This window comes from Phytophthora parasitica (genome assembly GCF_000247585.1).
Source record: "Phytophthora parasitica INRA-310 unplaced genomic scaffold supercont2.7, whole genome shotgun sequence".
In the NCBI taxonomy this organism is placed as follows: Eukaryota; Oomycota; class Peronosporomycetes; order Peronosporales; family Peronosporaceae; genus Phytophthora; species Phytophthora nicotianae.
In genome coordinates this window covers 1,321,805-1,334,983 of record NW_008648993.1, presented here as the reverse complement: position 1 = coordinate 1,334,983, position 13,179 = coordinate 1,321,805, and the positions used below count along the sequence as shown (strand labels likewise).

General features: G+C 48.5%; 6 protein-coding genes across 6 annotated transcripts; 4 read left to right on the top strand and 2 right to left on the bottom strand.

Annotated features, from left to right (window-relative positions):
• The first annotated feature begins 23 nt into the window (after positions 1-23).
• On the top strand, positions 24-2,766 carry PPTG_05459 (hypothetical protein). Its single transcript, XM_008899007.1, has 9 exons — positions 24-784; positions 858-961; positions 1,050-1,506; positions 1,593-1,649; positions 1,725-1,909; positions 1,978-2,056; positions 2,131-2,217; positions 2,287-2,348; positions 2,414-2,766. The coding sequence occupies exons 1-9, from the start codon at positions 142-144 to the stop codon at positions 2,519-2,521; spliced, it is 1,782 nt and encodes a 593-aa protein (XP_008897255.1). The 5' UTR covers positions 24-141; the 3' UTR covers positions 2,522-2,766.
• On the bottom strand, positions 2,742-3,597 carry PPTG_05458 (60S ribosomal protein L23a). Its single transcript, XM_008899006.1, has 2 exons — positions 3,186-3,597; positions 2,742-2,974 (listed from the first exon to the last, which is right to left on the bottom strand). The coding sequence occupies exons 1-2, from the start codon at positions 3,551-3,553 to the stop codon at positions 2,890-2,892; spliced, it is 453 nt and encodes a 150-aa protein (XP_008897254.1). The 5' UTR covers positions 3,554-3,597; the 3' UTR covers positions 2,742-2,889.
• Positions 3,598-3,885: 288 nt separating this feature from the next.
• On the top strand, positions 3,886-5,742 carry PPTG_05457 (hypothetical protein; the record flags this gene model as incomplete). Its single annotated transcript, XM_008899005.1, has 3 exons — positions 3,886-4,327; positions 4,405-4,592; positions 4,653-5,742. 3 exons carry the CDS (start codon positions 3,886-3,888, stop codon positions 5,598-5,600), a joined length of 1,578 nt encoding a protein of 525 aa, XP_008897253.1. The 3' UTR covers positions 5,601-5,742.
• Positions 5,743-7,340: 1,598 nt separating this feature from the next.
• On the top strand, positions 7,341-9,054 carry PPTG_05456 (hypothetical protein; the record flags this gene model as incomplete). Its single annotated transcript, XM_008899004.1, has 2 exons — positions 7,341-8,859; positions 8,933-9,054. The coding sequence occupies 2 exons, from the start codon at positions 7,341-7,343 to the stop codon at positions 9,052-9,054; spliced, it is 1,641 nt and encodes a 546-aa protein (XP_008897252.1).
• A 376-nt stretch (positions 9,055-9,430) lies between these two features.
• PPTG_05455 (hypothetical protein) lies at positions 9,431-9,872 on the bottom strand (the record flags this gene model as incomplete). Its single annotated transcript, XM_008899003.1, has 2 exons — positions 9,431-9,544; positions 9,690-9,872. The coding sequence occupies 2 exons, from the start codon at positions 9,870-9,872 to the stop codon at positions 9,431-9,433; spliced, it is 297 nt and encodes a 98-aa protein (XP_008897251.1).
• Positions 9,873-10,909: 1,037 nt separating this feature from the next.
• Positions 10,910-11,503, top strand: PPTG_05454 (hypothetical protein). Its single transcript, XM_008899002.1, has 2 exons — positions 10,910-11,134; positions 11,280-11,503. The coding sequence occupies exons 1-2, from the start codon at positions 10,952-10,954 to the stop codon at positions 11,391-11,393; spliced, it is 297 nt and encodes a 98-aa protein (XP_008897250.1). The 5' UTR covers positions 10,910-10,951; the 3' UTR covers positions 11,394-11,503.
• Positions 11,504-13,179: the final 1,676 nt, after the last annotated feature.

The following is a 13,179-nucleotide window of genomic DNA, read 5'->3' as shown; positions in this document are numbered from 1 at the left end:
TGTGTCGCTCACTTCAAGATGAAGCGAGGTTTTGGGGTTTAATAGCTTGGTTTTTGTGGCGTTAGCACAAGCAGGCGAGCCTGGAAGAGGAGGGGGAGAAACCTCGTGGTATTAGGCCCGACGGACGCCCCTTAGCCGAGCATGGAGAGCGTGGATGCGGCGCTGCGCTACCTGCAGCGGCAGTTTGCGAGTGTGGCCAGCGACGAAGCGCACTGGAATGAAGAGCGCCAAAAACTACAGGCGCAGGTGCGCGAGCTCGAGGATCAGCGGAGCGAACAGGAGCAAGCCTACAAGGATGCCATGCTGCGTGTTAAGATGCTCGAGTTTGCGTTGAGACAGGAACGCGGTCGTTATTTGGCGTCTCCCGCTGCGGTATCTAGTGCAGGTGGATCTTCCACCAAGCCACGTACCGAGAGTACCGAGGTCTCGCGTGGCGTGACAGTCACGCGCTCCAAGTCAGGACGCACCATCGAGCAGCCATCACCCGCCCCGTCGCCCGCCGGCAGCCCCAAGGCTTACAGCATTTATAGAACAGATAGCAGGAACAAAAGTGCATCCAGCACGCCCAAGAACTCACAGGGCAAGGGCACGGAAATCTCGCGTCCTCGAATGATGTCCAGAACGGCGTCCGGACGAGAGGTGGAGCGTGAGATGAACAGGACTGCGTCAGGACGGGAAGTCGAACGGGAAATGAACAGGTCAGCTTCTGGATCAGGACGTGAGGTGGAACGCGAGATGAACAGATCAGCCTCGGGATCCGGACGGGAGGTGGAACGCGTTGAGCGTACGTGTAGCCGAGCAATGCTCTGCGATGCTGCTTTATTAAGAAGATGATATTTTTCTTATTGTTTTACCAGGTACTATTGAGACGGCGAAGCCATTGAAACCAGCGGTGATCCCAATTGCACCCAAGGGTGCTTACCGAGCACACAAGTTGAAGCTGAAGCTGTCAGGGCACATGGTACGGCATCATTTGCGTCTTTTGTCATGAGTTATGCCACATTATACTCACAATATTACTCTCGTGTTTGCTTTTGCCTTTTTTTTAGGATGGAGTGCGGGCGCTTGCTTTCCACCCGACGGAGCCGCTGTTGGTGTCGGGTAGCGAGGATTGCACAGTGAAGGTGTGGAATTTATCCAGTGTAGCTAATGGCCCGCCATCGCAGCGAGCTACCGAGGTGGACTCGCTTGTAACTATGCGGACGCACTCGAAGAGCGTATTGGCTCTGGCTGTGTTTAGCTCGGAAAACTCCGAATGTCCTCCAGGCCGAGCAGGCTCATTCGTGTCAGCGGGGCGCGATGGAGCACTCCACCTCTTCCAGTTACCAGGTACAGAGACCGATAAACCTGAACCGTACACGTATCAGGAATATGAGAGCATGAAAATGCATTCGATTAAGGATGCTCATGACGACGCAATCTGGGATCTTCATGCACACCCGCTTTCAAACACATTGTTCTCGGCTGGAGCAGACGGTGTTGTTCGAACGTGGGGAGTTATGTCAGGTATACAATCGCCGGTTATCAAAGCCAGCTCACACTTGCCCATGCCTTGAACGCTGTTGCTAACGTACATGTTATCGAAATGACAGATCTCACGCTTCAGGGTGAACTTCGATGCACAAGCAAGACCAACACAAATGGGACTGGTAAGCCTAAATCTTTTTATCGCGCTCAGATATATTTCCTTGGCTAACTTATCGTGTTCGTTTGTATTTGACCAGGTCCGAACATTGGTGGCTCTTTGGTGCCGACGTCAGTGCACTCGATGCTAACGGATCCGAAGACATGCGTTGTCGGCTACACTAATGGATCCATTGCCCAGTTCGACTATGCTGCTGAGCGCGTTATTCAGTTAACTCGTGCAATTGATGTCGACACGAAGGGACGAGGAGGTCAAGTGAATAAGGTGCGTTCTGATAGTATTGCTTTGGTTACGTTTGTTTAGTAACTAACGTACATTGATTCGTGATGCAGATTACTGTGCACCCAACCATGCCAGTCGCTATTGCTGCTCATCAAGACCGAAAAATCAGGATGTACGACATGCGAGCAGGTACGACTGGATTAATGCGAGAACTTGCTGCACACGGCGATGATCTAACTGCTGTACGTAAATTTGGGGTGCAGGCGAGTGTGTCGGCTCTCTCACTGCTCATCAGGATACTGTTTCATCGCTTTCTATCGACACAGCGGGGTTGTACCTTGCTTCAGGAGGTACAACTGCTTGTTTTGTCGCTCTATTTCCCTAATTTCAGGTATACTAATTGCTCATGGTATTTTCAGGCCACGACGGTTCATTGCGTGTTTGGTCCGTTGCTGACAGACATTGCGTATTTGAACAAACGGTGCGTTTTAGTTTCAAGGGAACTTACCGCTGTATTTGGCTGACTGACGTTGTAAATGTGTGCAGGCTCATCGACCGAAGTTGGGTGAAGCTGTGCACTCGGTGACTTATCACTCGTCGCGCAACTTTATCGCGACGGGCGGCGCGGACAGTACAATAAAGATCTTCCAGTGAGTTGTGTGAAGCAGCTTGCAGAAGGCGATACCACCGCTCGATCACTGTTGTCGAGCGAGTCACAGATGGCCGTGTGATGTGGCAATAGCTGTGTGTTACATGGCTGACTAGTGGAATAGAACTACATAACTTGCTCTCCTTCCGACTTAACCACGTAGTAGATGTCGAAACTGTTGGTTTGCACTCCTCGTTACCATCAAAAGCAAAACAACCAAAAGAGTTAGTTTTAGGCATACGAAGGCCCGCTCCCTCAGCCTTTCAGCGAGAGTGCGACGGCCATGTATTTATTATTTCTTCAAGATGATGGCAAAGAGCGATCCCTCGCAGTACGGCTGGGCCGAACATACTACCTAGTCAAACTAGACAGCTTAGATCACGCCAATGCGGTTGGCCACGTCAAGAGCGTCGTAGTCAGCGGTCAGGCGAACGTACGCCTTCTTCTGGCCATCGGGTCTGCAAACAACAACAAAAACAATCATACAGTCAGCATACATTGTCCCTGATATCCCCAACAATGACAGACGGAGAGCGGCGTTTATAGCCGCCCCTCGAGACCACGTCACCGCACTTCCCTATCAGGACTACGGCCAGACGTAAAGCATCTTAAGGGGTTTCTCTGTTCCCTCCGCCCTGTAACTTAAACGCTCGACGCGATGTGGTGTACCTGATGAGCGTGTTGACCTTGGCGACCTTGATGTCGTACAGCTGCTTGACGGCGTCCTTGATCTGACGCTTGTTGGCCAGCAGGTCCACCAGGAAGACGAGCGTGTTGTTGTCCTCAATCTTCTTCATGGCCGACTCAGTGGTGAGCGGGGCCTTGATGATGCGGTACTTGTCGAGCTTGTTGCGCGACGGCACGGCCTTGCGGGCGTACAGCGGGGCGCGGGCAAGCTTGAGGGTCTTGGGCTTGTAGAAGTGCACCTTGGTGCGGATCTTCAGCACCTTGCCGTGCGAGCCCTTAATGACCTTCTTGGACAGCTTGGCAGCCGCCTTGCCGGCCGCCGTCTTGGGGGTGTTCGTGACCTTCGCCATCTCTGCTTTTTTGCCTCTTTGAGAAATGATGGACAGGTCTTCAGTATCGGCTTTTGCGTGGACCGTGAGCCAACGATTCGCACGAAATTATTAGCCACTAGGAGGAGAGGAAAAAATCGAACTTAAAAGAGTTTGGTGTGCATATGGTGTTTCCTGGGCGCATCAAAGGGTACCATGTCAAGTGCACCATGTTTCACAGCAATTTTATGCCGTAAAACCTTACTTAGGTAGGACGCGCCAGTACTGGCGTGATCGAGCACTCGATTCTAGCCGACATGAATTCATTCCGTCAAATTCACCGTCGAGAGCAAGCGAGTTGCTACGAGGTCACCATGCGCTGCATGGTTGGGCTGGCATTGGCGACCACCGTGATTGTCATCACATCAACTGCTTCAACTTCCGCGGATAACTCGACCGCGCGCTATGGAAATAGCACCGCTGGAGCTACTGTGCGTCACATTTTGCACTTTTCGGACGTACATCTCAACATTTCCAAGTCGCTGAACGCCAGCGAATCGGCCGAGATTCCCGTCGCCTATGGTGACGACGCACCGATGCGTTTGTTGGTATCGGCTCTGGACTACGCGAAAAAGCTGCTACCCGATCCTGAGTTCTTCCTCTACACGGGGGACCACGTGGTGCATGGAGAACTGTCGGACGAATATCTCGCTGAAGCTGTCGAGGAGAACGTCGAGACCATGGCCAAGTATTACTCTACGGAGAATAATGGCACGGCTCTCGACATCACGGCGATCATAGGCAATGCCGACACAAGTGCGTGATGAATGTAACCCGGGAGAGGTTGAGTTCTATTGTATTGACAGACTTTCGGTTGTGTGGCAAATGTGTAGGTCCTGACTACACCATGAATGTGACGGACCCCGAGACGGAGGAGAATCCGATGATCGCATTAATTTCAGGGGCCTGGAACAATACGATGTCGAAGTCCAACCTCGATTGGTTCAACCGCCGCGGGTACTTAGCGTACGCCTTGGACGAAAATTTGATCGTGATCACGCTGAACACGCTGCCCTATTCAGTGAGTCCGATTTTGCTATTTTGATACCTCAATAGCTAACATTCTGTGTTGTTCTCACAGCCAAATCATCATCCAGATACGTCGGACTTGCCTGACCCGTTCGACCAATTCGAGTGGTTGAATGCATCACTATCCGAATTGCGAGGGGCTGGCAAGTGGGCCTACATCGTTGGCCACATCCCTCCTATTATCGACTCGTATGCTGGAGAACCTATGTGGAACGAGACGTACATCAAGACGTACAAGCAAATTGTCAGCCAATACACCGATATCATCAAGGCCCAGTTCTTCGGTCACGTGCACAGCATCGAGTTCCGATTACCCCTTTCCAGCAGTTTGAGTTTCCAACTCCAGCAGGACGGAGTGACTGTGGACGATGACTATACAGACAGCTCGGAACTCGTGCCACTGTTTATGACGGCGGCAATTTCTCCGTTGTTCTTGAATAATCCAGCATTTATGGTCTGGGATTTCCACGCTACGACGTATGATATTCTCGACTTCACCGTTTACGGTGGCAACATCTCGGAAGCCACGCAAGATGTCGATTGGAAGGCACTCTTCCAAGCAAGCACGGAGTATGGCGTCAGTTCATTGAGCACATCGGAGATTACCAGATTTGTGGAGCGTGCAGCAGCGGACGCACAACTGTTGGAGCAATACTACTTCAACTCGAAGGCCCAATCGCGTCTCCAATCATCGTGTTTGGATGCTGCGTGCCAAGCTGAGTGGTTGTGTTCTCTATATTGGTGGTCAACTGCGGCAGATTTCACCTCCTGTGTAGCGTCCACCAAGGCGTCGAAGTCGAAGGATACGTCTGATATCAAACCCTCAATATCTTCATCAGCCGTGTCGCTCCTATTCGCGACGGCTGCCATTATCGTGGGAGGTATAGCCGCAACTGCAGTTTTTGTGCTGGTTACTGCGAAAGTATGTCGCCGAGGAGGTGACCAGGCGGCTACAAAGCTCTTACAGCGCCAGCGTGTCCATTTTGCAGCGATGGTATGACGAATTAATATTGCGTGAGTTGATAACAGCGAATGTGTTTGTTTCGTGGCAATAAAAGAGTTTTTTCATAAAGAAAATCTTTTCCCAGTTCATTTTTGTTAGCCAGATACGAGTAAATAAATTTTAGAATTTCTAAGAAAGCAAAACTCACATTCTTTTTTTGAACTTAAAATCATACTGTGGATTCAATAAAATTTAGATTGGCGGTTGCTACAGCCCATGATTTTTAAAAGGTTATGTTAACTTACATACTTAAAACAAGTCAAAATATCAAACATGATGAAACAATGTGGAATCAAGACTCACAAATCCTATGCAAATCCTATGGGCTAAGGTAAGGAAATGTTGATTTTCAAGCACTTAAAGGCCTTAGAACTCCGACCCAGCCCAAAACGGGAAGGATAGGTCCAAGCAAGTCTCTGGGGTAAGTTGTTTTTATTGTGTTTGTCAAATAAAAACAAACTAAGGTTTGCTATGATGCATATTTAGGATTAATAAACCTTCTAACATTTGTATAATAATCGAATTCAAAGAGTTAACCTCTTTCGTTTACGTGATACAGATAGCCAGCACTGTGTGGTTGTAGCTTCCGTGTAGGCCAGCGGAAGCTACAGCATGCAGATCCACGGTCCGCTCATGCCAGTCAAGGACGAGACTCCATGAATTTGGCTATGGATGCAGTCTCCAACTTGCAGCAGTGGGGACTCCACAGAGGATATCATCAGAACTTAATGTTAAGTAATAAACAGTATGTTCTAAATATATGATACACGTTGAAAATGCAAATTTATTTATCAAGCTCAAAAACAAAATTGACCTCAAGCTTTCGACGACAGATCTGTGGCACGAAAACGCTTTGACGAGAGTACAGATGATATGCACCTGTGCAGTATAGCGATGCAAACTGCAGCGGGAAGGTGATTGGATTGGATGCATTACTGTACCCTAATCGGGTGACCAACCGGTTGCAGCTTTGTATGTTGTCGTAGGACGTCTCGGTGGGCGCTCTTGCTGATGAACTTCATGAGCAACCACCGCAACGTTGCTCCGTGGGACTTTGGGACTTTAAATCCAGTTGCAAGAGAGATGGTCCGCGCACTGATTCTCTAGTGAACCGTCATGCTCACAGCGACGCAATCGTGTTAACTTCAACAACAATGTTGCTTGGCGATTTTGTATTTACTGCTGCTTCGCAAAAATCAACAAAAACCACAGATCATTCTGTAACATAAGTTGTTGGGACAACTCCGTTCTCACCTGACACCATCGTGCATTGCAGCACCATTTCGCTAGGAATGCGCGTTAATTCCCGGGGTTTGACGGCGACGACGAGGCAGTTCGAGAAGATCTGTACATGAACCGACGACTGCGACTAGCAACTGCAACCAGCTGTGGTGTAGAACTGGATCCCCGACCACGCTGCGATGGCTCGCACGCATCAGTGTTTACAACACAGGACAGTAGAAGGTAGAAGGGACCTTGGTAAGGAGACAACGGAATTGCCGACCGAATTTAAACAGTAAACTCACGCGTGAATGATGTCGTTGATGCTCTGTTAACCCAATCTTGATGAGACGCCCTGCACACTTCTAGTCCCTTCTCATGGTCCCTCAGTCAACTCGATGCGTGACCCGTATTTCCCTACCAACCCCACACAAGAAGAGAGAGGTCCAGCACTTCTTTCACTCTAATTTTCGCTCGATTCTAAGGAACTTGAGAGGCCAACTTCGGTTGATAGCCATGGAGCCGCCTCCGACTGGTCTCCCCCAGCTTTCTTCCTATCTCCCAACGTCTTCTTCAGATACACGCGCCTCTAGCGTGGCCACTACTGGCATCAACAGTAGCATGGGCGTCAAGAAGCGACGTAACAGCATCGAAGGCGCGTTCTCGGCATTAACTCCTAATCCTCCAACTCTTCGCCACCTCGAGGCCGATCAGTTCAAGAGGAAGCAGGTGTCTTTAGAAGTCTCAATAGACAATGAAGACAAAGGCTCGAAAGCTGTGTCATTCTCTCGACTCAGCAGTATTTATCAAGCTCAAGACCAGGTCAGCCCTCTCGCCATCTCTAAAGGTTTTTCATTTTCGTCTACATCTCCCTCCCAAGATGGCGACACAGCAAATGTCGACATAACAAGTTATTTCGCGTCACAGCCGACTACCCCGCGTCGCGAGCGTACCTCTAGGTATTTGAGTGAGAGTGACCGCCGAGAGATCATCACGCGGATCGATGGCGGCGAAAAGCAAGTGGCGTTGGCAAGGGAGTTCAGTGTAAGCCGTGCTGCAATCTGTAACCTCTACAAAAATCGGTGGGAGGTGCTCACACGGGGAAATCGTAACGCTGAATCCAAGCATCCGAAGTCGAAAAGGTCGCGCAGCAGGAGATCAAGCCCACACTTGGTACCGCAGCTGGCAGCAAGTGATGAGATAAGTACTGCTGCACCCGGGCCGATTACAATCTACCCAGACGTGTCCACGATATCAATTGACACGGAGGTGAGTCCTCGCGACAACAAGAAGGTGGAGGGATCAGTACACCAACCAACGGAGGAAACTAGGCGACACAGCAGCCTATCATCGGTTGCAGCTAAGCTAGACTCTGATCTCCCCAGGCACCATCATCAAATGAGAGACCGTCAACCTCCACACGATTCGCTGTTTTCATTTGAGGAAGAAACAAGGAGTCCGGTAGCATCCCGACCATTCCTCGTCCACGAGGCATCGGCGCATTCGTATCCGTGTAGAAATCTAATCGCAGCTTTGAGAGACGAAAGCATCAGCGGAGCAGTGTTCCAGCAGCGAGCCACACGACTGGTACGGCTTTTGATCGAAGAGGCATTAACTTGCTTGCCTCATGAGCATGTCCAAATCAAGAATCAGTTTGGTGACGTGTGCCATGCAGCCAAGTCTCTGGATGAGAAAGATATCTGCGGTGTCTCCATGGAAGACAAAGGTATGGTGATGCTGCGTGCCTTCTCCACTATCAATCCGTCATCACCCACTGGCGTGGCTTCCATTAACGCAAGAACAGACGACAAGAACAGCGATGATGGGATTTTGGCCACCGTTCAGGCGCAGCTACCCCTTGTTAGGCCCAACCAGGTCGTGCTACTTCTTAACATCCAGTGTGCCACTGGAATCGAGGCATGTGCGGCACTGCATCACCTGGTGCACGAAAAGCGTATACCCGCCAAGAGTATTTATTTTGTGACGGTCATCAGCTCCTTCGAGGGTCTCCAGACTGTGTTTCGACATTTCCCAGGTGAGTCGTGAGCTCTTCTTGCATTGTGTCACGAGGTGGCTCCTCGGACTAAAACTTCACTTGTTTCGCACAGATGTCACGCTTATAGCAGCTCAAGTGGACACCGTTCTAGACGCGGACCAACATATTCGACCGGGGATTGGAGATTTCATGCAGCGGTTCTGGAACGTTCACTCTGACTCTAGCGCGCCATGAAGTGATCAAGGGTGCATCCGAAGTACTACTCTTATTAATCAAAGATCTTGTCCGTGAAAGTCTGGACTTCAAACAAATAATAGTCTGGAGAATAATATGACTACGGTAAAATAGATCAAGTAGAAACTTGAGTTCTTTTTCATCGTGACACAAACATAAAAGAAGAACGATACTACTACTTAGCAAGGAGCATCCGTGTTCGTGTGCATTACGATCACTAGTTCTAGTTTATCGTAGCACAAACTCGTCTAAGCTTCGCACGTAGAGGGGATGCATAGCGTCAGGGTAATCAAAAACGATCAGAAGTTCGTCCTAAAACACTGATGTCGGCGTGGGAGATCTTTGCACGCGCTTGAAGTCCGCACGGTGCAGTCGTCTACAGCTCGTTAAACGGGTGCGGCTCCAGGCTCTCTTTGCCATTCTCCAGCAACGCAAACATGGTCTCCGCGAACGCCTTCATGTCCGCGTTATCACGGCGCCTCGCCGCGTTCTGTTTGGGTACCGGTGCAGCAGCATTCAGCCATATATATATTAGTCACATTCTGCATAGCAAAACCACCAAGCTATGTCGAGAAAACACCACCACAATGTATGGTATTGTTGAAAAATAACAACAATAGGCGAGATACACGTACGCTCTCCTGATCGTAACGCTCGACGATGGTCCATTTGCGTGGGTCGCTGGCGCTCTGCATGGGGTGCCATCCGAGGACGCTGGGGTCCTTGGCATTAAGCTGGGCGGCTTCGGCCAGCTTGGCGCGCAGCTGGTCCTCGACGCCGTCCTTAGCGTACAGGTTGACGATAACGGTGAATACCATAGTTCTAGTTGATGGGGTGGTATTGGTTTGGAGGTCGAGAGAAGATTCGAAAATGAGCGAAGCTGGCAAGATGCCCTTAGCTTCGGCACGTAGAATGTGTCCTGCACATTGATACCCAAGGGTACGTCACTTCAACCAACAGTGCTCTGATAACCCCGATTACGCGAGAGAACTGTATTCGCGATTCCCAGCACCGTAATCCAATACAGTTGGCTTTAAGTATGAGCAAAGAGCCACCCCCTTGTTTTTGATCGATTACAACTCTTATCGACTGTGTCAAGTTAGGATTATGCTTGATATGATTGTGTTCGCGTTTTGGGGTTCGTTAGTTTGCGCCAACCTGCGTCTTATTTTTAGTGTTTCTTCGTGGCCTTTGGCGTTGTTTCCGGTTGTATTGTCAGTGCTGGTTCTTTTCTGGATTCGGGGTAATTTGCTTTTCGGCTTCAGTTGCCGTTTCTTTTTGTTAAGTGGTTTCGCTCGGCTCTGCGTCCCGCCGTCTCATGTGTATATCTGGTGGGTTTGTTTTTCTTGCCTCGTTTGGTCTGCTGCCATAGGATCTTGCCTCCTTTTTGTTCAGGTTTTTGTTTTTTTTGGTGCTGGTCTTTGATTTTGTTGTGTTTTTGGTGTTTGTGTTGGCTGGTTTCGTGCTTTTGGTGGTATTGCGGCCTATTCTTTGTTGTTAGGTTGTCTTTTGTCCGGGTTGTAATTTGTCTGCATCCAGCTTTGTCCTAGTATTTTTGTTGTTTTTTTCTGTTTTCTCTCAGGTTTTTATGGTGATCATATCAAGCATAATCCTAACTTGACACAGTCGATAAGAGTTGTAATCGATCAAAAACAAGGGGGTGGCTCTTTGCTCATACTTAAAGCCAACTGTATTGGATTACGGTGCTGGGAATCGCGAATACAGTTCTCTCGCGTAATCGGGGTTATCAGAGCACTGTTGGTTGAAGTGACGTACCCTTGGGTATCAATGTGCAGGACACATTCTACGTGCCGAAGCTAAGGGCATCTTGCCAGCTTCGCTCATTTTCGAATCTTCTCTCGACCTCCAAACCAATACCACCCCATCAACTAGAACTATGGTCTTCACCGTTATCGTCAACCTGTACGCTAAGGACGGCGTCGAGGACCAGCTGCGCGCCAAGCTGGCCGAAGCCGCCCAGCTTAATGCCAAGGACCCCAGCGTCCTCGGATGGCACCCCATGCAGAGCGCCAGCGACCCACGCAAATGGACCATCGTCGAGCGTTACGATCAGGAGAGCGTACGTGTATCTCGCCTATTGTTGTTATTTTTCAACAATACCATACATTGTGGTGGTGTTTTCTCGACATAGCTTGGTGGTTTTGCTATGCAGAATGTGACTAATATATATATGGCTGAATGCTGCTGCACCGGTACCCAAACAGAACGCGGCGAGGCGCCGTGATAACGCGGACATGAAGGCGTTCGCGGAGACCATGTTTGCGTTGCTGGAGAATGGCAAAGAGAGCCTGGAGCCGCACCCGTTTAACGAGCTGTAGACGACTGCACCGTGCGGACTTCAAGCGCGTGCAAAGATCTCCCACGCCGACATCAGTGTTTTAGGACGAACTTCTGGTCGTTTTTGATTACCCTGACGCTATGCATCCCCTCTACGTGCGAAGCTTAGACGAGTTTGTGCTACGATAAACTAGAACTAGTGATCGTAATGCACACGAACACGGATGCTCCTTGCTAAGTAGTAGTATCGTTCTTCTTTTATGTTTGTGTCACGATGAAGAAAAGAAACCGAGTTTCTAGTTGAAATGTTAAATATTGGCATCAGATCTCCTTGTTATCAGGTTATTTTATTATCTTTGCGGCATTCGTAGTATCGGTACGTGGAATATCCCGATTTCAGCTCGCATAGTACGTTCGTGTTGGGTCAGATTTTGTACCCGAAACGTCCTAAAATATACAAAGCCGTTCTTTTGTGCTCACAAATAAAAAATTCTTAAAGCTTCAAGAAAAATAAAACTGATGTTACGCATCCTCTATAAATGTATGATATATGGTAACTTAATGTATTATAATGTAACAGAGGCCGTGCGGCGTGATAATGCTAAAACTTGGGTGATTCGCTTTAGGCGGGCGGGGGAGGGGGCTGTGGAATACATTATTCTTCTCTCAACGAGTCGAGTCATTCTAAACCAACATTATTTATTTATTTTTAGCTACAACTAGTGTTGGAAGCTTTAACTAGCAAAAAATTCTTGAGCGGTCAATGACGGCTCTGTAGACTGAGATAGTTGTTTTATCATGATAAAGTGAAAGGGCGAGAGCTGCTTCTTCGACAAGTAAGCTTGCCGAAGAATAGCAGCTTCACACCGCTACTAAATTAGACAACGTATAATATTTTTAATTTAACAAATCTTGTACTTGTTGCGCTAAAATTATCCACACGGTTTCTTAGATGTACAGCTGGCCTTTGGCGACAACATCGATGTTCTAGTATTGAATCATAACTTGTAATTTTGAGTCTCCTTTAGACGCATGTGTTGTCCATGGGGAACGGGTTGTATGAAGTAGTTTGTGCGAATGTAGTGTCACTAAGTTGTGAATATGTTTTGTGCCGTGGTGTGATCTGAAAGGTGCTTGTGCTATAGGCAACTATTTTTGGAGCGAATTAATCTGCGTGAGGCCGGATTCTAACTGCGTGCCATGGCGCCATACGTGCCGTTGGGCTAAGATCGATTTCTGTGCGATTTGTGTGCCATATCCGTTTAGAAATGCATAATATAATAGGAATGCTCGGTACCTTGCAATACTGAAATGGTAAAATTGTATGCAACGGAAAGCGTTGGCAAAGTAGCGACCGTTGTGCAAAGCTTGGCAGAAGCATTGTGCAAGTATCTGCATAGCGTATTTGTTCATAATTGACAAGGATTGTTGATTTACAGTTATCTTGGCACGTGGCACTTTCATGAAGCTGTTATTAATACCCTACCTCTCGATCAATACGGTTTGACATGGCATGACACGAAAGGAACGCGGTTAGAACCCGGCCTCAGGCTGTCCATACAGCTCTTCGAGCTGTCCTCCCAGATAATGGCAGACTATCCCGAGCATTCATTATTTTTTTTTTTACAAAATTACCTACTTTAAGTTTTATAGCTTTCGAATTGATGAAGCTTTCATCCATTTAACAAATTAAGCACCATGCATTGGCCCATTACAAATTACCAGTAGCAGAAACAGTATTTTCGTCGAAGTACATTCGTGTTAAAGTGAATAATGGCTTCTAGTTCATCGCAACACGAACGCGTATAATCTTCGCGAACTGCAGGA